The following is a 25,968-nucleotide window of genomic DNA, read 5'->3' as shown; positions in this document are numbered from 1 at the left end:
CCCCTACTATGAATCCTGTGCTAACTGAAACTTGAGAGCCCAAATTATCTACAAAGGACAACTACAGAGAAATAAAATGTGAGCCATCAATATAATAGACTGTTATGCAGCCATTTAACTCATGTTTTTGAAGGCCATTTATTGACATTTGGGAAACGTTTACTGTACCAGTGTTGAGCCAAAATTAAAACCCAAAGTGTGACTTCAACTTTGTATATATATAAGCAAAGAAATATGTTTTAAAGATCAATAGGATGATTTTCACTCATAACTATGTGAAAGGAAACGTACCAAAATGTGGTAATCTTTAGCTGGTGGGAATATGAGTGATTTTTTTTTCTTCTTTATACTTCTCTTTTTCTTTGTTTTTCCAAATTTTCTAAAGTGTCTGCATTATTTTTACAATCTTAAAAATACTAATTTTTTCTCAAAGCTTAGTATTTTAGTGATGCAAAAGAACTAGATAGAGTTGGGAGAAGGCGGCTTTCTAGGAAACTGCCAGGAAATTATACCTGACACCAAAGAACTAAATTAATTCTTTTTTCTTAGGAGAAGATAAAATAGGATTAAAATGCTGGGACTAGGGGCACCTGGGTGGCTCAGTCATTAAGCGTCTGCCTTCAGCTCAGATCATGATCCCAGGGTCCTGGGATGGAGCCCCGCATCGGGCTCCCTGCTCAGCGGGAGGCCTGCTTCTCCCTCTCCCATTTCCCCTGCTTGTATTCCCTCTCTCACGCTGTGTCTCTCTCTGTGTCAAATAAATAAAATCTTTAAAAGAAAAAAAATACTGGGACTAATTTATTACAGTTATATTATGGTAAGCTAGCATCTAGTACATTAGTCACATACGCATATTAAGGAAAGTCTGGAGTAAAATTTCTAATTGCCTACCCCAAACATTATAATCAAAAGGTAGTGTTCTCGGGCGCCTGGGTGGCTCAGTTGGTTAAGCGACTGCCTTCGGCTCAGGTCATGATCCTGGAGTCCCTGGATCGAGTCCCGCATCGGGCTCCCTGCTCGGCAGGGAGTCTGCTTCTCCCTCTCCCACTCCCCCTGCTTGTGTTCCCTCTCTCACTGTGTCTTTCTCTGTCAAATAAATAAATAAAATCTTAAAAAAAAAAAAAAAAAAGGTAGTGTTCTCACCCCCTTCCTAGCTGCAGTGAATAAGGACGTCAGAGATAGACTCAGCCTGTGCAATCTCATCAACCCTCCTGAATTTTACAGTTAAGGGTTTAGATGACCAATGCAGAGACTGTTTCTAGGTTTTGTTCCCAGGAACAGTTGAAAATTAAGTTACAACAAATGTACATTTTTATAGATTGGATTGTATTTTATAGATTAGCTTCTTTCACTGTCCAGACCAACCAAACCCTTATCCAGTTGCCCATATAGTCTCTTTAGGGATTTATAACCCCTAAGGCATTCCTTTTGATTGTATTTAAATTCTACTTCATTTGAAGTAAACTATACTTGAATGAAGTAGGATTATAACTGTCAAAACAAGAGGTAAAAAATGTTGTCTAGGGCGCCTGGGTGGCTCAGATGGTTAACCGTCTGCCTCCGGCTCAGGTCATGATCCCAGGGTCCTAGGATCGAGTCCCGCATCGGGCTTACCGCTCCTTGGGAGCCTGCTTCTTCCTCTGTTTCTCTCTGTCTCTCATGAATAAATAAATAAAATCTTTAAAAAAAAAAAAAAGAAAAAAAATGTTGTCTATATCCAAAATATTCTTTGTTTCTAGATAATTATATGACACTATCTCGTTTAATTGATTTCCTGAGACGATGTGGAAAACTTGAGGATGTTCCAAGATTTTTCTTAATGGCTGAAAAACGTAACTCCAGAGCAAAATTGGAGCCAGGATTTCAATACTGTAAAGGACTATATCTTTGGTAAATCTGTTGGTGAATAAATCCTGTGTCATAGATATTTTCTCATTGTGAATAAAGTAGAATAAATTTCCTTGTCTTAAGATAGATCTACATTTTAAAAAATGTTAATAATTTTATTTACCAAAGAGATTATAAATGACTTAAAGTTTGTAGTCAACAATTGAAATAAGTGATTTTTTTTTTTTTAAACATCTAACAAGGTATACTGGAGAACCAAATGATGCCCTTCGACATTTTAATAAAGCTCGGAAGGACAGTGACTGGGGCCAAAATGCCCTTTATAATATGATAGAAATATGTCTGAATCCAGATAATGAAACTGTTGGAGGTGAAGTATTTGAAAATCTGGATGGAGACCTGGGGTGAGTTATCGTTTGACAAATTATCCCTTTTCTGGAAACACCAGGGATAATCGGCAAGGATACCTTCTAAAAGAGGGCTCAATTCTAGGACAGCACTAATGAAAGGTCAGATGAAAAAAATCATAGTTAAAATTTAAAAAAAAGAAAAAATCATAGCTAGAATAGCTGTTCTCTGAAACAAGCATGAAATGCTTTTAGGAGGTTTCCAAAATCAGAAGCATGTTACAAAGACGCTCCCCTAGTTACTCTGTTGAGAACAGGGTAAATTGTAGAATGTGATTATGTTAGCAAAAGTTATCCACACAATAATAGTAACCCCTTAGCAAATGGTAGTTCTTTGCCATACCCTGCACTTCATACTTCATATGCATTGTCTTATTTGCTCCCTGCAACAGCGTTGTGAACTAAGCTCAGAGTTAACCTAATGTAGTAGTCAAGGGTGGGGGCAAGATGTGGATTAATTTCTCTGTTACCGCGAAGCCCCTGTAGTGCACTGCAGATAAATGGTGTTATTGCTATCAACCTATGTTTGTTGCTGTTCCCAGAATTGGGCAAAGCATGATAGGGGGTATGTAAAGATGTAAATGTATAGGGTATATAAGGTAGTTTCTGCCTTCAGGAGCATAGTAATTTACCTAGGAGGCAAGACAATATCTGAAACCAGTCTCTGACAAAACAGAAATGGGCAAGATGGATATTAAGTGTTACAGGAAATCATAGAAATCCTAGCAGTGCCGCCAAGCAGTCGGGGGAAGATGAACAGAGGAGTGAGAGAAAATTAGAACCAGACTGCTGAGAGGTTTTAATGACAGTTTGAAGGCTTAGATTATAGAGACCATTGAAAGTTTTAGAGCAAGGGAGAGGCATGTTTGTTTGTGTTAGAAAGGTTAAGGTAACGTACTGTTGTGCAACTATAGGCTGTCCTCCTGGAAATCTCTAGCAAATAGTTGAAAATACAAAACAACAAAACAAGAGGGAGGTCACAACTGGAAATACAGGTTTGAGGGACAGATCCTCAGAGTAGATAGTTGGAACCCAGTGAATGGCCTCTTTGCAAATAGAATGCAGTGACAGACGTTTGAGAACTAAATTTTGGGCATGCTGACATTTAAGGGGATTGGAGGGGGAAGGGAGGTCAGAAAAGGGCAATCAGTGTGGTAGAAAGAGACCCAGAACCGTGTAATGTTACAAAAGGCAAAGGAGGGGAACTTTGAAGAAGGTACCTAACAGTGTGAAATGTTTTAGAGAAGATAAAGCCTAAAGCCTAAGAAAAAGACCAGCAGCTTTAGTGATTGGGCTTTGAGAATTTAGTCTCCTTTTATTAATTGATTTATATATTTAAAAAAAAAATAAGAAAATTGATACTACATATTCGAATTGTTATTGCACTTGAAATTTACAACCTTTTGACAGATACATAGTTTCTTTTTTTTTAAGATTTTATTTATTTGAGAGAGAGAACACAGGAGCAGGGTCAGGGGGAGGGGCAGAGCGAGAAGCAGGCTCCCTGCTGAGCAAGGAGTGGATGCTATCTAGACTTGAGCTGAAGGCAGATGCTTAACTGTCTGAGCCACCCAGGCACCCCAGATACATAGCTTCTCTTCTGAGAGTCGGATAGGCAGCTAAAAATATTGCAGTGCTTGGCACATCGTAGGTGCTTTAGCAAGGTCAGTTTTTACTCCCTCCTTTCTTTCATTTTCTGAGTAGATCTACTACTTGATAATTATATGATTCTACTTATCCTGAATTCTAGTTTTATGTTAGCAGAAATGAACACACCACATGTAGATACTGTCCAATTTTTGTCTTCAGTCTAAAGTGAGTAAATGTTTAATGGTGTTTTATTAAAGCTATATTAATTTTGTTTAAATGTAATGCATTACATCTGTGGTTCGCGTTGTATTAGAAGAGAATGAGTGATATTCTGCAAAAGGATTACTTCAAATTAGTGACAGAAAAGAAACCAGTGTACCCTGGGGCTCAGTCTAATCTCAATGAATTTTGCTTCATGAGTAATAGACATAAGAGATTTATTTTTAATTGTATACAGTAATTCAACTGAAAAGCAAGAGTCTGTGCAGTTAGCAGTGAGAACAGCAGAAAAACTCCTTAAAGAACTAAAACCTCAGACCATTCAGGGTCACGTACAGCTTCGCATCCTGGAAAACTATTGCCTGGTCGCTACCAAACAGAAGTCTAACGTTGAGCAAGCATTGAATACCTTCACCAAGATAGCAACATCTGAGGTCAGTAGATTTTGTTTTTCAGCTTTATATTCTCTTTCCTTGGCAGTATAGAAATATGTATTGCGATGAGCTGTGTATTTTCTGAAGATTGACTTAATTACAAGTAAAAATTGTCTCTATACCTTGGCATAATTCTACATAACGTACCTTCGTTTCTAGAAGATAGTATTTTGTTACTATTTTGATATTTTGATATATTTTTTCTATTAGAATGGTAACTTCTAGAGAAAGGAAAATTCTTCTTCAAAAGGGCATAAATTAACTCTCAAAGGAATGGCTTTATTGTCTGGAGAATTTCTGTGTTGTTTCGCTTAAGTGACTAAGTGAAAATAAACACCTGGCTGCATTGATAGCTCACCTTTTTCACTTAGGCAAACTTGAAATGTTTCCAGCTCTAAGGCTAAATGGGATCAGTACTGACAGCTTATAATTCAGTCATGCGAATAATGGTGGTGTTTTTTAGCAACACTGAAATAACCCCCTGCAATAATAATAGTAGTGACAACAATAATAATAATTAGAGCAGAGGCTTTCTTCTCTTTCCAACTCACTCAGATCCACCTTCTCACTCTCTGGGTGCTCAGTTTTTCCTTCCCTCACATAGTGCTGTATTTCTCCAGTGGCTTGATATTAAGGAAGGGGTTCTAGGTGCCCACTGCTCATGGAGTGAGCTAGGTCTGAGCGTACTCACTGGATTTCGTGTTCTTCCACTCAGCAGTGTTGTAGGCCACCGAAAACTCAAAATTTGTGTCTCTCAGAGGATATACAGAACTTTGCTGTGTTTCCTTGCGGTTCACTGGTCATAGTGGTGGCAGTAAGCTACTAAAAACTCCCTACCGGGGCCCCTTCCTCCTGCCTCCTGGGACCCGGGAGAGCTTTGGGGAACCTGCAGCTCCTGTTGCCATTTCGGAACATGTATCCTAGATGGCATTTTATCAGCACTGTAAGCCACCTTGGAACTAAACAGCAGGTAGCTCCCGCAGCAACGACATCCTAGAGCAGGGCCCGTCTGCTGCCTGTGAAGTAATGTTCTCAGGGGGCAGGCCACGGGGCAGCGGATGGATGACAGTGGCTGGCAAATGGAGACCCGAAGTAGGAGAGAGAGTTTAAAGTGTGATGTTTGAGAGAACACCAAAAGCTGTGAGTGACATTGTGGCTATTTCCTAGAAATACCGGTTTCTTGTGTTGATGAGACTGCATTATTTTTTACCATTCTTACATATGTGATTAGTAATACGCTATCCTCAAATCTGTCAACTGACCATACCAGCCAAAGACTGATGCATGAAGTTTCAGAAACAATGAGTTTTATCTTGCATTTTTTCCTTTTAACTCATAAGCTGCATGTATTAAATATAATGAATATTCGTTAAGCAGCCAGTGGGTGCTAAGGACAGTGGGGGAATCATAAAGATAAACCAAGGACAGTCTCTTCTGTCAAGTTTATCACAATCCAGGGAAGATGAGGCAAAGCATACTGACTGTGTACAAACCAAAATCTATTACATTCTGTTCTAGAGTTGCAGGTAAAAGTGCTGTAGGAAACAATATTAGGAGAGTGGGGAGGCCCTTTTGTGGAGAAGTATGATTTAAGAAGAACCACAATAAATTGCATTTCCACAGGCAGAGATGGAGAAGATACATTCTAGAGGCAGGGGAAAATATAAACAAAAGCACGCAGGCAGGGATGCATCCTGTCTATTCACGACACTATGTGGCGTTCAGATTGATTGAAAAAGAGTTACGTGACAGGAAGTCGGGAGGAAGCAGTGCAAGATACCTTAAACCCAAGCAAAATGTTTCCACCTGCTTTCATCCTGTCACCTTGAACCCGAAGGGTGTGTTGTTTATAACATGGCTGTATTGTCCTCTGTGATCTAAAGTTGTTGCAGCTCAGAGTGACTGAGAAAGACAGAGGAAAGCCAGCTGAACACCTTAGGATGTCTGCACCAGAAAAGACACGCGGGTCTAATGCAGGGGTTGGAACTCAGGTTTGTACTTTTAGAAACTATCCTTGAGTTCATTCAGTAGTGATCAAGCTGTGAGGTATTGATTAATTCTACTCAGGGTGTGGGATTTTAAAATCAGAGAGCTTATTTTTAAATGTATAGTGTGGGATATTTTTAGCATGTGACTAGATCTGGACATGTTTACAGGACCCTTCTTGGCTTGGAATGTTCTAGGACCTGGCTGACAAATTCAGAGCAGGCCTCTACTTTCTTTCCTTTCTACAGGAGGAGGCAGGGGGAAAGGGTCCTCAATAAATGGATGATATACCCCTCGTGTCTCCGAAACCTACTACCAGTTGGCTGGATTTGGCACTCAAACCTTTTTGCCATTCCTTAATTAGAAGGACAAATCACATACTGGAAGTTTGTGGGTAGGCATAGAATTACAACCAAAGAAGTTTTATCTTCTGAAAAATTATTTTCATCAAGCTCTAAGGAATTGTCCTTCTCTATTCCAGGGTTTTTTCTGACTTCCAACCATGGTTGGTGTTGGACAATGAACAAACTGCTCTATTCTCCTTTTGCAGTGTTCCTTATTGGTTACCCAAACTTTCTATCTCACCGTGCACCTTTATTATAGTCTTGATATTATAATTTCTATATCACAGTTGCTCATCCTTTATTTGTATTTTAACCTGAAGCCTTCCCCTTTATAAAAACATCACAGTCCCTCTGCTGAAATATAAGAAGCCACCCTTGTTTTATCAGGGATATACACATATTGCTTAGGTAATTTGGTTTCCTGGGTAGATTACCAATAGCTTCCATTTTATACCAATTCTTATTAGTTTGTTGGTTTCACAGAGTGACATTTCCTGACACTGAACTCCCCTCTAAAAGAACATTGTGTTTTACAGACACTATGAAGAAGCTGCACTCTAAGTCTACAAGTATTTTAAGGCATGAATTTATTTCATAATTTCCAAGTGATTAATTAATCGCATGCCTTGTTTATAACATTTCATTGGTCAAACTTTATTGAGTGAAAAAGCTTTTGAATAAAACAAGTAGGAAGGGAAAAGGAGCAATAGAAGTCAGTTTTGATAAAAAGTCAATATAGATAAGTCAGTACAAGTTCGTGTAGGTAAGGAATATCATTTGCAGGTAAATCAATCTCATTCTTGTTTTACAAGTGAAAGAACTAAGAAGCCAAAATGCTGAATCTGAAACACAAATGTTCCAGTTAGGATTATGTTGAAATAGAATTTTGTTTTTTTCTGTTTCTATATAAAACCATAATAGCTAGTCAGTCCCATTAAAGATCAAGTCGCCCTAATTGTCTGAATCATGTGGTTATGGCATCTGCGTATTTATTGGATTATTTTGACCACGTGGTGCCTGACCAAGTTTCTTCATGGTAGCTTGAGGTAACTTGGTGCATTAAAGAATGACCATATCACAGTTATCTATGAGGAGCCAGATATGGAGTCCACAGGCCCTTGCTACTTGCCATGTTTCCTTTTAAACATAGGACATCTGTGTTTGTGGATCTGGGGGTCTGAAGTTTTGCGTTCTTACAGAAGGATCATATTCCAGCACTTCTGGGAATGGCAACAGCTTATATGATCTTGAAACAGACTCCACGAGCCAGAAACCAGCTGAAGCGGATTGCGAAAATGAACTGGAATCCTATTGATGCTGAGGACTTTGAGAAGGGTTGGCTGCTGCTTGCCGATATTTATATTCAATCAGCAAAATACGACATGGCAGAAGAGCTGCTGAAACGGTGCCTGCGTCATAATAAGGTAGGTGACCGAAGAGTAAAAAATTACTGTTAACCTTCGATGTAAAAGTTTTCTGTAATAGGTTATTATAGAATGATGGTCCATTTCTAAGGGTTCCTGTGTGTTTTTTGAAAATTAAATGTTTATTCTTACCACAATCAGGGAATAAACATTAATAAGAAGAAAGAAGCCGTTTGCTCTTGAAAATAAAGATAGAGATTTATGCAGTTTCAAGTTTCAGCTGTGGTATGCCCCACTTACAGAGAGTGTTTATGGAATGTCAAGCATTTGCCTGTGATTATCGAGCTCATCCCAGACCTAATGAAAATTGCAGAAGAACGTTAATTGCGGACGTCTGTCCCTCCTATTAAGAAATACTCTAGATGAATTTACCACAGCTGCATGTTGTTTTCACACTATTAGAATCCACTATGCATAATACATTTTGTGGGTAAAAGTCTTTTCAGCATTTAATTTGTTTATTAAAAAGTCCTTATCTTTAGGTATGAAATTGAAAATCTTCAAGTCTGTGGAAATCCAAGGCCTTTTAGTAACAGTGCATTTTGGTGTTTAGTCACAAAAAAAGAAGGTTTTATTTTATCATTTTTTAAGTTAAGAATTTGTTAGTATTTGTTGAAAAATAATTGTACTTAACTTAGAAACTTGAGGATATTTATCTTTACAGATTCATAGCAATTACTTCAACATTTTAATCATAGTAAATCTGTTTTATTTTCAGCATATTAGATTACGAAGTGGATCATTTGTTTTTTAAAGAGTTATGATCATCTAATGCTATTAAGTTATTTTCTTAGGAACTTTAAAAACCTAAAACATCAAGCCATTTATCAATTTAGAGTCTGTACATCTAATTTTAAGTTAAATTGTGCTTGAAAAACAGATTCTCATTAATAGGTTTTCAAAAATCTAAACTCCCAGACCCCTCAGGCAGGGGAAACAAAGCAAAAATAAACTGTTGGGATGACACCAAAATAAAAAGCTTCTGCACAGAGAAGGAAACCATCAACAAAACAGAAAGGCAGTCTATACGTGGGAGAAGATATTTGCAATGATATATTTGGTAAGAGATTACTATCCAAAGATACAGACAAGTTGTACAACTCAACACCAAAAAACCCCCAAATAGTCCAATTTAAAAATGGGCAGAGGATCTGAATAGACATTTTTTCCAAAGAAAACATACAGGTGGCCACAATGGACACATGAAAAGATGCTCAACATCACTAACCATCAGGGAAATGCAAATCAAAACCATGATGAAATATTACTTTATACTTGTCACAATGGCTAGTATCGAAAAGACAAAAAATAACAAGTGTTGGCGAGTATGTGGAGGTAAGGAAACTCTTGTGGGAATGTGATGGTGGGAATGTGTATTGGTGCAGCCACTATGGAAAACTGAAATTCTGTCTGTACTGAAACCCTAATTCCCCTGTAATCTTGCTTAATCCTAGACTAGGCACGTAAGGGTCAGCCATCTGACAGTTTACATTTTTCTTTTTCCTTTTTTTTTTTTTTTGGTGGGAATGTGTATTGGTGCAGCCACTATGGAAAACAGTATGGACGTTCCCAAAAAAATTAAAAGTAGAAATACCATATGATCCAATAATTCCACTACTGGGTATTTACCCAAAGAAAATGAAAGTACTAATTCAGGAGTCTGCTTCTCTCTCTCTCTCCCCCCCCCACTCTAGGCCCTCTGCCCTTCCCCCACTCATGTTTTCTCTCTCTCTCTCTCTCTCTCTCTAAGTAAATAAATAAATAAATCTTTAAAAAAAATAAAAAGAAGTGATACAAGTGTACATTGATAGATGAACGAATAAAGAAGATGTGGCATATATATACAATAGAATATTATCAGCCATAAAACAGAATGAGTCCTTGCCATTTGTGACAACATTGGATGACCCTAGAGGGTATTATGCTAAGTGAAATAAGTCAGAGAAAGACAAATACCATAGATTTCACTTATATGTGGAATCTAAACAAACAACAACAACAACAAACATACTCTTAAATTCAAAGAACAAACTAATGGTTGCCAGAGGGTTCGGGAGTAAGGGGATGGGCAAAATGGGTGAAGAGAAATGGGAGATACAGACTTCCAGTTATGGGATGAATTATGGGATGAATAAGTCATGGGGACGAAAGGTACAGCATGGGGAATATGTGATATTGTAATAGTATTGTATGATAACAGATGGTAGCTGCACTTGTGATGAGCATAGCATAAGGTATAGACTTGTTAAATCACTCTGTTGTACACCTAAAATTAATGTAACATTGTGGGTCAACTCTACTTCAATAAAAAAAAAAAAAAAGGAAAAAGAAAAATGTAAACTGCCAGATGGCTGACCCTTACGTGCCTAGTCTAGGATTAAGCAAGATTACGGGGGAATTGGGGTTTCAGTACAGACAGAATTTCAGTTTGCCAGAACACTGACAACGATATATTGCCTGGTTGAACACGATGGCTACTTCAGAGGCGCCAGTTTGGCTGATTAGACATGTCAATATTGGAAGCATGAGATTCAGGAACTAGAGCTTAGAAACCTTGAATTGTATAATTAAAAGATGGAGATCATCCAGATCTGGGACAGAAATGCACAAGATGATACTAGACCATCTTGTCATACCAGATGGCAAGGAAGCTATCGAAGATGATTAGAGTCCCGTCAAGGACTTAGGAGCCAACTTGAAGACACTCGCACTAGCCAAAGTTGGAACACATTAACTGTCAGTAAGAATAGTAACTGCAGTGGATTGAAACACACCAAATAAGTTTAAATCCCATGAGTTTACAAAGACCCGAAAAAGAAAAAAGAAATCAAAAACCTAATTGGTCTCCACTGAACTATGCTCATGAACCGTTATTTCTGAAGCCAGCAAATGAAGGGAAGGCATTAAGCACTTAGCCTACCTTTTCTGTGTGAACTCTACTACTGGGCAACAATAGAGCATAAAAGGAGACATTTCTCATGATAGGTATTTCCCAGCTAATAAATGAAGAGTGAGAGACTATCACCATTTTCCATCCCTGATAAATTAATGAATGGATTTAACATCATAAAAAGAGAATCTGATATTATGTGCCTCCTGAGGGAAGAACATGCCATCTATGACGGGGCCGGACCGGGGTGAGCAAGTCAAACCCTCACTTGGGGTCCAGAATTTAAAAGGGCACTTTAAGTCTCAGGAATTATCTTCAGCAGCTGGTGCTACTATAACAAAGTCCTATAGACCGGGTGTCTTATAAACAGCAGAAACTGATTTCTCCTGGTTCTAGAGGCTGGAAGTCTAAGATCAGGATGCCAGCCTGGTTCAGTTCTGGTGAGGGCTTTCTTCTGGGTTGCAGACCACCAACTTTTTGTTTTATCCTCACATGGTGGAAGGAGAGGGTGAGAGAACTGTCTGGGGTCTCTTTTATAAGGACACTGGTCCCATTCGTGAGAGCTCCATCCTCGTAACCGAATTCCCTCACAAAGACCCCATCTCCTAGTACCATCACACTGGAGGTGAGGGTTTCAATGTATGAATTTTTTAAACATCGAGTCCACTGTAGATAAATAAGCATTTAATCAAGATTATTATAGAATATTATAACAAATTATAATAAAAATTATTATAAATAATTTAATGCAATATTTTTTAAATCAAAATGACAAATAAATAGCATCTGACAGTGCTGTGCTGAACGCTTTGAAGCCAGAAACAAAAGGGGAAATGTATGCCTCCATATCCATGTTTTTATGTATTTTTCAATGGGTAATGATTTTAATGAAAATATTATTGACATATTTACTCCCATTAAAGTCAGGAAAATAAAATAATAAATTTTGTCTGGGTATAAAGAAAATATCCAGATTTAAAATGTGAATTTCAACATCCCCGCTTTTCAGTTTGATTTGTAAAAATTAATGTTTGGGAAAAAATTAGCAATTAAAAAATCACAAAAGCATGTATACATTTTTCCTTTTGCCTCAGGCTCCAATGTGGCTCAGCAGGGCACTGACCTCTGAAGTCCTTTCACCTCTGTCCCCAAAGATTGAAATCAAATTTAAACCTCTAGATCTAATTATAATTTCCAGATATCGGTGACATGGGAATACATTACATAAGCACCGCAAGGATGCACTCAACTAAATCTGGGCTGTGACAAACTCAAGGATAAAAATTCTTGTTTGCTACATTTAACCGCAAGAAAGGAGACCTGGAAAGAAATGAAGGGAAACCTCTAAATCAAAGGAAAATTAAGAGACATTTTAGCCAGTCACAACATGTGGGCCTTGTTTGGCTCATCATCCTAACAAACTAAAGACAAAACAAAATTATATTGAGACCAGTTGGAATTTGAATAATGACTGGATATTTGGTAATACCAAGGAGTTGTTACGTTTTAGGTATGATAAACTGTGGTTCTGTTTAAAGGAAGTCCTTATATTTAAAGAAGCATACTAAAATATTTATGAATGAGATGGTACAATATCTGAGGATTTTTTATTTGCTAATACAGAAGGACGAGTATGGGGAGGTAGATGTTAAAACAGTATTAGTCGTGATTTAATTGTTGAAGATAGAGGTTCATGGGGTTCATTACACTGTAAATTTTAACTTGAAATTATTTGTAATAAAAACTGTATATGTATATATGTAAAATATACATTCCCTTGCCTGTCCCCTAAAAATCCTGACTCTGGGGGGAATGGGAGTCGGGCTTGATTAGAATCTTTTATTAAGTCCCATAGATGATTTGATTGCATAGCCAAGGTTGAAAAACATTGTTTTATGAGCCCATTAAATGACTTAATGTGGTCGACCTCTACAGTCCTAAGCACCCCATCAAATCAAGTTTAATCTATTAATACATCTTCCATTTTCCTTCAGTCTTGCTGCAAAGCTTATGAATATATGGGGTACATTATGGAAAAAGAGCAAGCATACACAGATGCTGCCTTAAACTATGAGATGGCGTGGAAACATGGCAATCAGACAAATCCAACAGTTGGTGAGTTTAACAAATTAGGTACAGGTTTTCACTGGAAACTTGGGTTCTATTTGTAAATCTTCATTTAAATGCATTTGATTTCTTTTTAAGAACAAAATATACATTAAGAGCCAACTTCCTTTATTAGTCCTTCTGAAAAAATAAATTTTATATTCATAATAGATTATTAACTTAATAGTTATTAAGTATAATTTCTTGAGATTCAAACTGGTCCTCAGTCACCTTAAAGGACATCTAATCTAATTCTGCCCCTTTCTCTCCCTTAACCCTCAGCCATTTCTGAATGGTAATGCTGGGGGGAAAAGTGTTCCCGCGTCAGGTCAGTTAGGAAAACATTTCATTAAATCAAGTTCTGTAGGTTTCTTTATTGCAGGACTTCTCTGTGCTTTTATTTATTTTTTTTTTTTTAAAGATTTTATTTATTTATTTGAGAAAGAGAGAATGAGAGAGAGAGAGCACATGAGAGTGGGGAGGGTCAGAGGGAGAAGCAGGCTCCCCGCCGAGCAGGGAGCCCGATGCGGGACTCGATCCAGGGACTCCAGGATCATGACCTGAGCCGAAGGCAGTCGCTCAACCAACTGAGCCACCCAGGCGCCCTCTGTGCTTTTATACACTAATGTAAATGATGATGGATGTCACAGAGGGAACATGTTTCCCCCGATAGTATGACCGTAGACATTTTTTTTTCCTGAGCATCGAGAAACATCAGCTTGTTCCAGTGATAGACTCAAGGAATGCGCTCTCCAACATCCCTACCAGATAGACAGATCCAGGATATACTTAGTGACTAGCCTCCCCCCACATTGTGAGGGAGCTCATCCCTATGTTCTTCCCTTTCTTTGTACTGAGCTGAAATATGCTGCATTGAAGCTGCCAGGTCTTCTTTCTAGAGCAACCCACAGAGCCCTTTCCTTCTTACACGTGTGGTGTACTCTAATTCAGCTTTCTGTCCTGTCTCTCCGAACACATCTCTTCAAACTATCTCAGTTACTTGCCCATTTTTCCTGAGACTTGCTTCCAAATCTTTCACCCTCCTTGTTGCTGTCTCCTGGAAACTCTAAAATAGTGCTTCCCAATCTGTGCTTTGGAATACTTGGTGAGATATTAATAGTTATTTCTTTACAAAAAAGAACAAATGAAAAGAGAGAGTTGAGTATGAGGAGATTAGATTTCATGGCCAAATGAGTTTGGAAAAGGCCGTTTTACTGGTCCATGCCCCTCCTGACCTGTTGTACTAGAAATGAACAAGTTCCTGAATTATACTTAAGATTATGTATAATCAAGCTGGTTTTTTTATCAGGCATTTTAGTAGTTGTTAATTCGGCCTTAAGGTGGCATCTGTCTTTAGCAGCCATGTCATGGTATGGACTCAGATTTAATTTGCAGTCCGATAGGTCATCTTTACATTAACTGCTGTTAGTTCAGGACTTCCCCCACCATGTATTTTTCTGGGTTCTGTTACTTTACTAGACTTGTATAGGGCAGAGGAACTAATACAGTACCATTTGTTGATGGTATTTTTCCTTCTCAAGTATCCTGTATCCTACAGAATCAAGTCAGCTTGTAAAATGAAAATTCCTTAAATGTCTTTAAAAATATATGTAATTTTGATACTTTATTCCATAGAAGGTATACATTTAGAAGTTAAATGATTTAAACATTCTATTCCTTGGAAGACTTCAGCAAATACAGAGATTCTAACTCATTAGTTCTTCCATTGTGTCATCTGTGTATTTTATAGATGATTTTATCAATTTCCCTGGGGACTTCTCATTGGTAAGTTTTCCCTGAGGCTCTTAATTCATTCTTTAGTTTCTTCCTTCAGGTGGTCATTACATCTAACACCCGCAATTGCCTGGCCAAGTTAACAGTGCATTTCACTTTTTCAGTTGTCAGGAAATCCTTCAAATCGTGGTCTTGTTCTTTCCGTGAGATTCAGGCTTGAGTGCTATCGCTGTGAGAAGCACCGGGAACGGAGAGCCAGGAAGAAAACACATCTGTGTCTGCCCCTCTGCACCCATTCTGGGGGCACAGGCACCACTAACGAGACTGTTCGCAGTGTCCATATTCCTCTCTCCACTCCCCTCCCCTGCTACCTTTCCCCCCGCCGATTACATAGTGTTGAATTTTTATAAGCTTGACAGGTGTAATGTGACAGCAGTGCACATTTTTTTCGCCATTTCTGGCCCTTTATTTCCTCTCTCAGATTTTTTGGGCAAGATGATCCATCAAGTTTCTTCCAACATTAAAACTTTGTGCTTCCAATTTAGTAATTGACTAAATTGCTAATATATGTGTGGCACTCTAAAACTTAAAAGCATTTCACAAGTATTTCATTTGATCTTAAAATCGCACTAGGGGGGCGCCTGGGTGGCTCAGTCGTTAAGCGTCTGCCTTCGGCTTAGGTCATGATCCCAGAGTCCTGGGATCGAGCCCGCATCGGGCTCTCTGCTCCGCAGGAAGCGTGTTTCTCCCTCTCCCACTCCCCCTGCTTGTGTTCCCTCTCTCGCTGTGTCTCTCTCTGTCAGATAAATAAAATCTTTAAAAAAAAAAAAAAATCGCACTAGGAGTTGGGGGTGGGGTTCTGGTGAGGAAACTTGAAATTGACAGCTCACCTGACTTGCTCAGGTCTCCAAGCTAGTCAGGAAGCCAGAAACCAAAACTGAAATCCAGGCTTTTTGGCTCTAGTTTCCATGTAAAGTATGATTGACATGGCATGACATCTTAAATTGTTTTCCTTTTTAAATGTCACCGACTTTATTTTTAGCCTGTTTTACATTTCCTTGGTAATGGTATCAAGTTTAACTCTCTGAAACTTACTGTTTTCATCATTGACAATTTTATAGGCATGTATGTTTATGTGTGTTTATATCAAATATTATGAATTTTAGGTAATTCCTCTCTCTTACTGTTCACTACCTTATGATTACATTAGCCAGTAATTCTTTTCAAATATTTGTTTGAAATTAAAAAAAAAAATGCTTTGGTACTTTTATTAGGGCCCAGGAGCAGCATTCAAATGTACCTAACTTATATTTGTAAGACGTAAAGTGAAATACCAAATTTATGAATTTTCACATACTATTTTACACCGTGGTATATCACTTCGCATTTGTGGGTACAATGCCACTGTTACTTTCTTATCTCCTTCTGTTTGCTAACTCTCATAGCGTTCTTATGGAAAAACAGCAGTCCTTTAAGACTGTCTTAAAACCTTATTTTAAATGTATTTGAACCCTGGCACTTCAGTATCAGTACTTGCGATCGTTGTTACTTATGGTTGATGTGGAATGTCTGGCGACTACTCTACCCTCTTCTGGGCGGCTGTCCTACCTGCTCTGCCCTGTCACGTTGTACTCTGGTCTGTTCCATTCCTGTGGCTCCCACCACCGCCTGTTATCAGAGCAGCTTCCTCTGCCTAAGAGTGTTCACGCTTCAGTGCAGGCCTCCTCCTTCTGACTGCAAGCGTCGCCTGATACCCGCCCTCTCCCCATCCAGGTTTCTTACTCAAGGGTTCTTGGCCCGTACCTTGCTTTCATACCATTTATCTCACTTTTGAAAGTGGTAACTTACTTGTGTGATTTTTTAAATAACCTACATTATTTCCTAATAGACTGCAAACCTCCTGCCTGTCGGAACAGTGTGCCTGACATGTTAAGGGCGAAACAAATCTGTGCTATCTAAATGGATAGCTGTGGTATCGTTTATTGTCCGGTGATGAGTCTGCACTGTAACCTGACATAAATGGGACTTTGTTAGTAAGTTACAAAAGCCATCTTGCAGGATGGCAGTCTTCTCACTGCAGGCCTTTTTCCAGCTCCATTTTCTGTTGTACCTGTTCTCCCTCCCATCATCCCATCACCTCTCTCTTCTAGCCTTCTTTTAGACTTCTCCCATGAGTAAGCAAACAAAGGAGGAGGCAAAAAAGGTGATGCTAGCCGTGTGCTCTGTAAATAGTACTACATCATTATGGTTTTCTTTTTTTTTTGTCTTAACAGGATACAAACTGGCATTTAATTACTTAAAAGCAAAAAGATATGTGGATGCCATTGACATATGTCACCAGGTAACACTTCAATTTAGATGTCTTAAAACTTTTCAGCTGCACGATTTCCTACTTTTAGTTCATCTCAAGATGTACATGAATAGAGGTAGAGAATGTTGTGTTTTGGTTAAATGACTCATCAGATACATCTGAGAGAGATTACCACCTTTCCAAGTTTAGAAAATGATCAAGTTTCCTTAAACATGTTTTTAATTGGGGCTCCAATAATAAAATGTTTCTATCAAGTGAAAGAGGCTAGAGGAGAAGCATGTGAAATAAAACTACTGATTCTCCAAGCCATTGTTCTGAATGAAGTTCTTGTGAATGTGTCCAAGTCTGGTTAGTAGAGAATTCAGATTTATAAATCAGAGATAAGAGGTATTTCTGTTATTTAGAAGTCATTCGATTACATTTCTGTAATTGATCCCTAACTAAACGATCCCTTACTAAAATGACAAATACTTAAGTTACACTTCTAGAATTTGCAGCTTCCTTATATGTACATTGTTTTGTTTTGTTTTGTTTTTTAAAGATTTTATTTGTTTGACAGAGAGAGAGACAGCTAGAGAGGGAACACAAGCAGGGGGAGAGGGAGAGGGAGAAGCAGGCTCCCCACGGAGCGGGGCTTGATCCCAGGGCCCTGGGACCATGACCTGAGCCGAAGGCAGACGCTTAATGACTGAGCCCCCCAGGCGCCCCTAGAATTGGCAGCTTCTTTATATATACATTGTCTCGCTGATATATAAGGCATTGCCCCATTGTTCCAGATAAGGCATTATATTCAACATGGTTAGGAACTCCAAGAAAAGCTCCTTAGAAAAGAATTATGTAATGTCTCATACCCCAGATCGCTGTCTCAGCATCATTATAGCAAATACGTGGCTTCAGTGATTGCTATTGATTACTGAACTCTGCAAGGCAGTATTTCACATTAAGGTTAAGGTTGTGCGTTAATTCTTTTAAAAATGACTATCTCCCCACTCCTAGACTCAGTAGACCTGGAAATTCATATGTTTCAAAATCCCTCCAGGTAAATCTGATGTGTGCTCCTGGTCAAAAATAACTCTGTAAGGGTTTTTTAAGTATCATATGAATAGCCTAAATTTTCTAAATACTTAAAATCATTGATACATACTTGTTTTTTTGCAACTGATCTATTAAGGAAGTAAGTATATTTGTTGTATTTCCCACATGTATTTGTATTCTGTTGTTGTCATCTAATTACTATTACTATGAGTTATGTCACATTTCAGCTGTCACCTTTAAGAAGGGTTGTTATATTTGTAGTGTTAATACAATGAAATCTCAACTGTAATGCTCATTTCCAGCAAGTTCTGTAGCTCTCCAGTTCTCAGTAATCATTTACGAGTTCTCGTGCTTTAGTTTTGTTTTTGGTTTTTTTGTGTTTGCAGGTTCTTGAAGGACATCCAACTTATCCAAAAATCAGGAAGGATATACTTGATAAGGCCCGTATATCTTTGAGGCCTTGAAAAGTAGTTTAATTTAGTTTGTTGGTTATGCAGGAAATGACAGGTCTCAGTTCCTGTAGTTCAGAATAGGTTTGAGCTAAAACTTTGTAACAGAAGCATACTTTCCTTTCTCCAGCAGAGGCCGCTATTGTATATAAAGAGAAATGCTATGTCAAATGGCTGGGTTTCTGATGGAGAAGGTCCGTGGGAGCTGGTTTATTTGATTGACTTTCTTGATTAGGAGCAGATTTGGTGTCTCTGTGGTAAAGATTATAACCCATTTCTATAACGAATATTTTGTTAAATACGAGGTAATTAAGTATCCTATGTCTTTTCTAAGGAATATTAGTTGTTTAGTTCAGGAAATACATTCAAAATGCTTTTGTTCTTTGTTAAAATTTTTTTGTAACATTCTCTGTTGTTTGAAAGGTTTGAGAAAATGTTCTTGTAAATAATGTATGAAAAGAAAAAGTATATTTTAATAAAAACTTTATAAATGTATGGTTTGTATTGCTGTTGGAACTCAAAAGACGTGGTAAGTTTTGCAAAACCAGGGTAAGCCCCCTAAACAATTTGCACTGTTAATGAGTAGTTGGAATATGTGACATTCCTAGAAAAATCTTTTTGGAAAAGTGTAAAGAATGGGAGCTTCCATTCCCTTTGTTGAACTCATTCTTTCTGCTTTCGATGCCAATGTGATCTTAAGAAATAATCTGGATGTGAAATCAGTTGAAATAGGTAAACTCTCAGAGCAATAATTCACCTTAGCCCGAAGACTAGATCTCTTGATGGCACTTGAGACACGGTAACATCTGGCCGGGAAGGGCGACAGGACAGTTTTGGTCAGCAGGGACTCCCAGGCACACCCTGTGAAAACAGCTGCTTCCCTTACCGTGCCTGCCACCCTCTGGCATAGCGGCTCTCAGCCTCTCAGGTTAAATTTAACCTAATCTTAATCAACTCAGTGTTCAGCATTACTTCTGACTTGTTGTCTACATCTTTTTCAGTTGTCTTTAAGAATACCATAAATAGGGTCTACTCTTTCATTTGCATTTCCAATAAATACAGAGTATTTTTAAGTCGCTTGTTGCTTGTAAGTGTCCTATGTTTATTTTTTTTGAGCTATATTCTCTTGTTTTTGACTACTTCTGCAATTTTCCAAAGTCCTTCTAATTCCAGTTATACGTCATAAAATTCTCATCATTCTTCTTGTTCACCTACCTTATTTATGGCATTTCATGAAAATATTTAAGAGCATTTATGAAGCATTTCATATCTGTTAGAACACTTTCATGTGTCTTATTACAGTTGATCACCAGAACCCTAGAATGTGTGATTCTGGAACTGCGGCAGATTAGCTCTTTCTTTGTAATTCAGCCTGAATGGACGTTGTTAAGGATATTATATAACAGAGTACCTTAAGTAGTTCCAGTGAATTTGCATCATGGAATGCTAGAGTCCTGGAAATTGGATAGAGAAAGTAGAACATCTCTTCTCCCAGCAAGACACTTCCAGATCAGTCTTCCTATCTGTAAAATGGGGAGTTTGTTTTTGTTTCTTTAGCAACCACTTAATATTTTGCACCTGCCATTTGTGAGGTACTATTCTAAGAACTTTACTTACATTATGTCTTCTAATTTACACTCAGCTTCCCAGAGAAATAATACTCTTATTTTTCAGATGAGGAGGATGGAGTTTCAAACTAAATGATTTGCCCAAGGTCACAGAAAAAGTGTCAGAATCTGGATGCCATACTGACCCAGACAACTTCAAAGCTCACGCCCTGTTTCCTATATTAGGACATTTTGCATCAGTAAGAGGGATTGTGTCTATAAGAAAAAATTCTCTTGTCCACATCTGGCCAGCAGAAGAAACTAAGTGTTCTATCACAGAGCTAGTCAAGTAATGAGGAACAAGATGAACTGAGTGGAGTGAACAGTTCTTACAAACGTGAAATTACCGAAAGGAAGTCTAGCTGAGGAGTAGTGTAGTGTGGCAGTTAAGTACATGGATTTGAAATCAGACCAGCCTGGGTTTCAGCTGGGTTCTACCGCTTACTAGGTGTTTAATCTTTCTCAAGTTATGTAGGTTCTCTGAGCTTCTGTTTTCTCATCCATAAAGAAGCGTATAAGGATAATCTGCCTCAGGTCGTTGTGAGGATTAAATGAGAAAACATACATAAAACGTGTAATGAACCTGACTCACTTAGGCTCTTAATGAACAGTGGCTCTACTTATTTCTTATGAGTGGAACAGGGCCAAGTAGTAACTGCAACTGAGAAAAACCTTCACAGAAGAAAAAAATGAAGTCCAAGGTGAGATAAAAAGGACAAGTGAGTTCCCCAAGACCGCTCAGCTGAACGGGATTCAGGGTTCTCATTCATGCTCGCCCTCCTCCCCACCCTACTCCTTCTCTTTTCCCCTCTGTCCTCTCCCCTCCCCACACCAAACACTGTGCTGTACTCTTTACATGCATAATCTCTTCATCCATCTCTGCCTTTGCTCTAGCCTTCTCTAACCTGGGGTTCTCTCCCTGCTCTCCTCTCCCTTACCCTGCTTCCTGTCTCCGAGCTTCCTGCTCTAGGCTTATTCTTTCTTTCTTTCAGGTGTCAGTTTATTGTCACCTCATCAGAGGCCATGTCCACGTCCGGACCCACAGTCTAAAGTAGCCATCCTGTCATGCTGTATCTTATCACCCTTTTTAAACTGTTTAGCGCTTAACCAGTCTCTGATGTCTTCTTGTTCACTGAGGCATGGTTTATGACCAGGCCTTAGGTGACATACCCAAGATCACATATCGAGGAAAGCGGGAACTCAAACTGCTAGTTGAAGGAATCAGGTGAAATGAGAGTTTGGGGACTGCACTAAGGACAGCAGAGGAGCACAACATGAAAGAATCTTCTATCAACCTCGGATCAGAATACCATCCCCTCATGGTGAGGAAGCAGTTACAAGTTTAATGCACTTTGACCTTAAGCCAGCTAGTATGAACTGGGTCCCAAGAAGAAATAGCTTTCTTCCCTAGAAGTTAAGAACCTAGAGCAGTTCTGGAAGGGTTTTCCGCATGTACAGCTGAGGAAGCTACGTTGAACCTTGCATTAGGGTACATCTAGTCCCTACTAGAGTAGTAGAGTCGCTGTGGAAACCAAATGACCAATTAAGACTGACAGAAACTTTTAGTTTGGGACTGGAGACAAGCGACTAGCCTTATAATAGGATTATATAGCACTGCTAGCGCTGGTGAAGTAATACATGAAGGACTGGCAAAGGTGCAGGGAAGCTAACACGTTCATACTCTCCTGGTACAGTGTAGTCAGCCTTCCTGAAGGGCATTCGGCAGCATGAATTAAGAGCTTGTCCTTTGAGTAATCGCACTTAGAAAAGTTTTTCATGGGAGATATTCAGAAATTTCTCGAAATTTTTCAGTTAAAAAAAACAAACAGCAGAAAGCTTATTTTTTGGTTTTTGGGTTTGTTGTTTTTGTTACCAAAACACTCAACATAAAGGAAGTGGTCAAATATATTAAAGTTTACCCAATAATGGAATACTATGTAGTCATCAAAACTATTTTCAAAGATGTTTTTATGTGTTTTTTAAAACTACTCAAAGATTTTTAACTGCTAAAGTTCTCACAAAATAATAAGCAAAATAGCAGGAAACATAACTCCATATAAAATATTAACTTGGAAAAAAATAGATGCATGGATATAAATACATACAAAACCAGAGGAAACTAACCCAATTTTTGGGAGGCGCTTGGGTGGCTCAGTCAGTTAAGCATCTGCCTTCGGCTCAGGTCATCATCCCAGGGTCCTGAGATCGAGCCCCACGTCAGGCTCCCTGCTTAGCGGGGACTCTGCTTCTCCGAACTCTCCCTCCACCCCCCCACCTGCCCGACTCATGCTCTCTCTCAAATAAATAAATCTTTTTTTTTTAAAGAAATTAACCCAAATTTTAACTCATTATATCTGAGTGCTGAAATAATCAGAAATGTATTTATTTTACAAGTTAGCTGCAATGAACATATACACTAAAAAAATTTGTGGTTTTTTTTTTTAGAGAATGTTCTCAAACTTGCTTCTTGCTGACTGTTTAAAGTTCTTTAGCTGAGCAAAGATGAGTAGGAAAAACTAAACAAAAGCTAACATTCTTTCAACTCTTAACACCCACACTTTACTACTAATTGTTTATGCAGAATGTAATCTGGTTTATTTCACTTGTCAGAGGAAAAGATTCAGGATGTAGAAGATAAAAAAAGACTGCGGGAAATGTTAACGGGGTGGTAATAGTCATGATAATAGGAGAACATGGGATTACTAAAGAGGCTAGAAGTTTCTCTCGTCAAAATGGGTAAAGAGCACAGCCTCGCAAGTGCAGAAAAATTGAGAGCAAAGCCAGTTCTCTGCAGTTTTAGCTCATATTCTAGTAAAGTTCTAGTGATGATCCTACCAAATTTAATAAGAAGCCAGTGGAAATAACTGAACTCACACAGGGCCACAAAGTGTGGTTGTTCAGTTTTGTGTCCTGAGCCTCCCCCCCCCCCTCCTTGGAGGAAGAGGGCCCCCTCTTCTAATCTGAACCAAGATTCCTTGTAGGTTAGTAACAGCCCTGTGAATGGAAGGTGAGTTACAGACAGCAGACAGCCTAGGATACAGATACAGAGCCGAGGGTAAGGGCTTGGGGGGCATGCCGGCTGCAGAGCCCTGTGATGTGACCAGTGTCTTGCTTCGTTTTTCTGGTTTCTAAGATAGGAGCTACTTGAGCATCTTGGAATATTTAAAGCCAACAGATATTGAAGGTACAAGAAAGAGAAGAGGGGCAAACTGGAGTAGGAAAAGGGTGAGGGTCCGGGGGCGTTTAGAAGAATAAGAGTTTGCAGGGATGTGTGATTTTTGTAAGGAGAATATCAGAACCAAAAAACTGCAGAAAAGAGGTCTGACAGATAAAGGTGGCCTCGGGAGCTCTTATGCTAATTGACTCCAATAATTTTGTAATAAATAAAATGGACTTTGACCTAAATGCAGTACCACTGCTTCATATGCATGGAATTTGGGGGCCTCTGTTTTCCTTGGGCTCTGAAGTATTTTTCACTTACTTCCAGGTTCCTGGTGGTGGTTGCTGGAAGTCTGCCTGCCAGATTAGAGGGGGGTTACTGTAACATAATAAATCATAGTTATGGGCGGAAAAAAGTGCTACCCACCTTTTAATACTCTTCTTAAGAACCAGATGTTTTCTAGAAAAATGCTTCACTCTACAATCTGCCTTACAGTGCACATAAATGAATCTGGCACCATGCCCACAAAAGCAATTTGATCCCATAAATGAAAGCTGAGTAATGAGCAGGTTCTAAATGTCTTCCTTCCGAGTGGTATAACCTTAGAAGCTATGGCAATCTTTAAACCAAACTGTTTTCAAATAGTGTGCATGTTATTTTTATCTTTCTTCAAACAAATTGTTTTGGCAACGTAAAAGAAACTCTGTTTAAAAAAAAAATAAATAAGGGTATTTTAAGAAGGTAATTACTATTTCAGTTTCCGCCAAAGACAGGCTACTTTTATTTTTAATGGGTAAATGATGTAAGAAGTTTAAAAAAAAATTTTTTTTTTTTAAATCACAAACAGAGCTGGGAAGTAGTAGTATGCTCACTTTTAATGGGCCAGGGTAAGAGGTTCTGCTCCCCAGTTAGAGATTAAACTTTCTTTGAAAAACTAAGTTTAAAAACTTAGAAGGAAAAAAAAATGTGCTAAAATGCTAAGCAGTTTTATAAATGCTCTTTTCAAACACTTTAAGTTAAATACTTGAAATTGCTCTAGTTAATGAATAAAAACTTCTCCCCTGACATACAATTTCTTGAAAAACGTCTGACCGATTTTTCACATTTCACTTAAGTCACAAAGTGCAGAGGACATTTGGAGGGGAATTTAGGAATTGGGAAAGTCCAGGATTTTGAGAACACCCAAGAGCAAAGTAAAAATGATTGAACATATGCCCCACAAAGAGGCAAGAGGAAGAAATGTTACAAACAGGGTGTGTCTGGATCCTGCTAGCACTTCTTTGTGCTAAACACATAACTCTTAAGTTACAGTGTCGGATCTTTTTGTATGCTTTTGTTATTGTTGTTTTCATAGATTTCTTAAAATGTCAAATATTCATTATTTTAGTTCCAGTGCAAATTGTTTTTATTTTCACAAAAAGGGAATTTTTTTGCTTTTTTGGTTGACTTTAACTTTTCATTTGGAAATCTTTTCAGACTTACAGAAGTTGCATGAATAAGAAAGTACAAAGACTACCCACCTGCCGTTTACTCAGATATAAAAATATTGCCACTGTCTTACCTCAAGGCTCCATCCTGTGTGCCTTCTCTGTGTGGTTACGTATGTTTCTGTATACGTTGATGCATACACACTTAGATACTCATACCCATACATAGAATTTTTTTCTGAGCACTTTGAGAGTAAGTTGCATATATTATACATGCCCCTGTTCTCCTAAGTACTTTCTTGTGTATTTCCCAAGAATGGAAATCCTTCTCCAGTCACAGTACAGTCGTGAGCTTGAGTATATTTAACATCGACACAGGAATTTTAATCTCCCACTCTACTGCCAGTTGGTGCCATAATGTCCTCTATCCCATAGCATCCTTTTCCTCCAGTCCGGTTCCACTCTGGGATCGGGGACTGCATTGCTTGTCATGCCTCTTTAGTCTTGTTTAAAGCTGGGGCAATTCCCACAACCTTTCTCTGTCTTTTGTAACACAGCCATGTCTGAAGGATACAGTCATCCAGCCCTTTTCTTTATTGTAGAGTTGTTCCTCATTTGGGGATAGTCTGAAAGCTCTTCACGGTTAGATTTACATTGAGCACACCTGGCCATAATCCTATAAGTAATGCCTTGTCCTTAGGGTATCCTCTGGAAGCACATCGTGTCCATCTGTCCTGGTTGATGACATTAATTTTGATTACCCAGTCAAATTTTCCCACTCTGGAGTTGTTAGTGTTTTCCCTTGTACCTAGTAACCAATCTGTGAGGAGATACTTTTAGATCATACAAATAGTCTACTCTTCTTCAAAAATATTCCCTAGGTTAGCATGATTCTTTCCTGATCTCTTCTTTACCATGATGGTTATAAAAGACAGTCCCGTCTGTCATCAGCACATTCTCCACATGTACCAACCAGTCAGCCCTCAGCATTTTACTG

General features: G+C 38.5%; 1 protein-coding gene and 1 long non-coding RNA gene across 9 annotated transcripts in view; both read left to right on the top strand.

Annotated features, from left to right (window-relative positions):
* The window catches only part of TTC21B (tetratricopeptide repeat domain 21B), a 94,064-nt gene that overhangs the window by 58,143 nt on the left and 9,953 nt on the right, over positions 1-25,968 (top strand). For 2 of the 8 annotated variants that reach the window (XM_054506157.2, XM_045868701.3), the window contains exons 23-29: positions 1,740-1,890; positions 2,091-2,252; positions 4,303-4,498; positions 6,382-6,489; positions 8,028-8,252; positions 13,137-13,257; positions 17,256-17,323. In XM_054506157.2, coding sequence (XP_054362132.1) covers positions 1,740-1,890; positions 2,091-2,252; positions 4,303-4,498; positions 6,382-6,489; positions 8,028-8,252; positions 13,137-13,257; positions 17,256-17,323 — 1,031 coding nt within the window. Of the gene's footprint in view, positions 1-1,739; positions 1,891-2,090; positions 2,253-4,302; positions 4,499-6,381; positions 6,490-8,027; positions 8,253-13,136; positions 13,258-17,255; positions 17,324-18,714; positions 23,105-23,871; positions 24,321-25,968 lie in introns of those variants that run through there. The other 6 variants (XR_010410173.1, XM_045868700.3, XM_054506156.2 and 3 more) reach the window with 6 other exon arrangements.
* Positions 8,261-12,665, top strand: LOC135363886 (uncharacterized). The gene is made up of 2 exons (XR_010410174.1): positions 8,261-9,312; positions 9,427-12,665. It is a non-coding gene; the product is annotated as an uncharacterized LOC135363886 (long non-coding RNA).

This window comes from Mirounga angustirostris, unplaced genomic scaffold, assembly GCF_029215605.1.
Source record: "Mirounga angustirostris isolate CCGP_5_RB_7025 unplaced genomic scaffold, mMirAng1.0.hap1 SCAF_3, whole genome shotgun sequence".
NCBI lineage: Eukaryota > Metazoa > Chordata > Mammalia > Carnivora > Phocidae > Mirounga > Mirounga angustirostris.
Note: the sequence above shows the minus strand (reverse complement) of the source record. Positions and strands in the feature narration are given on the sequence as shown.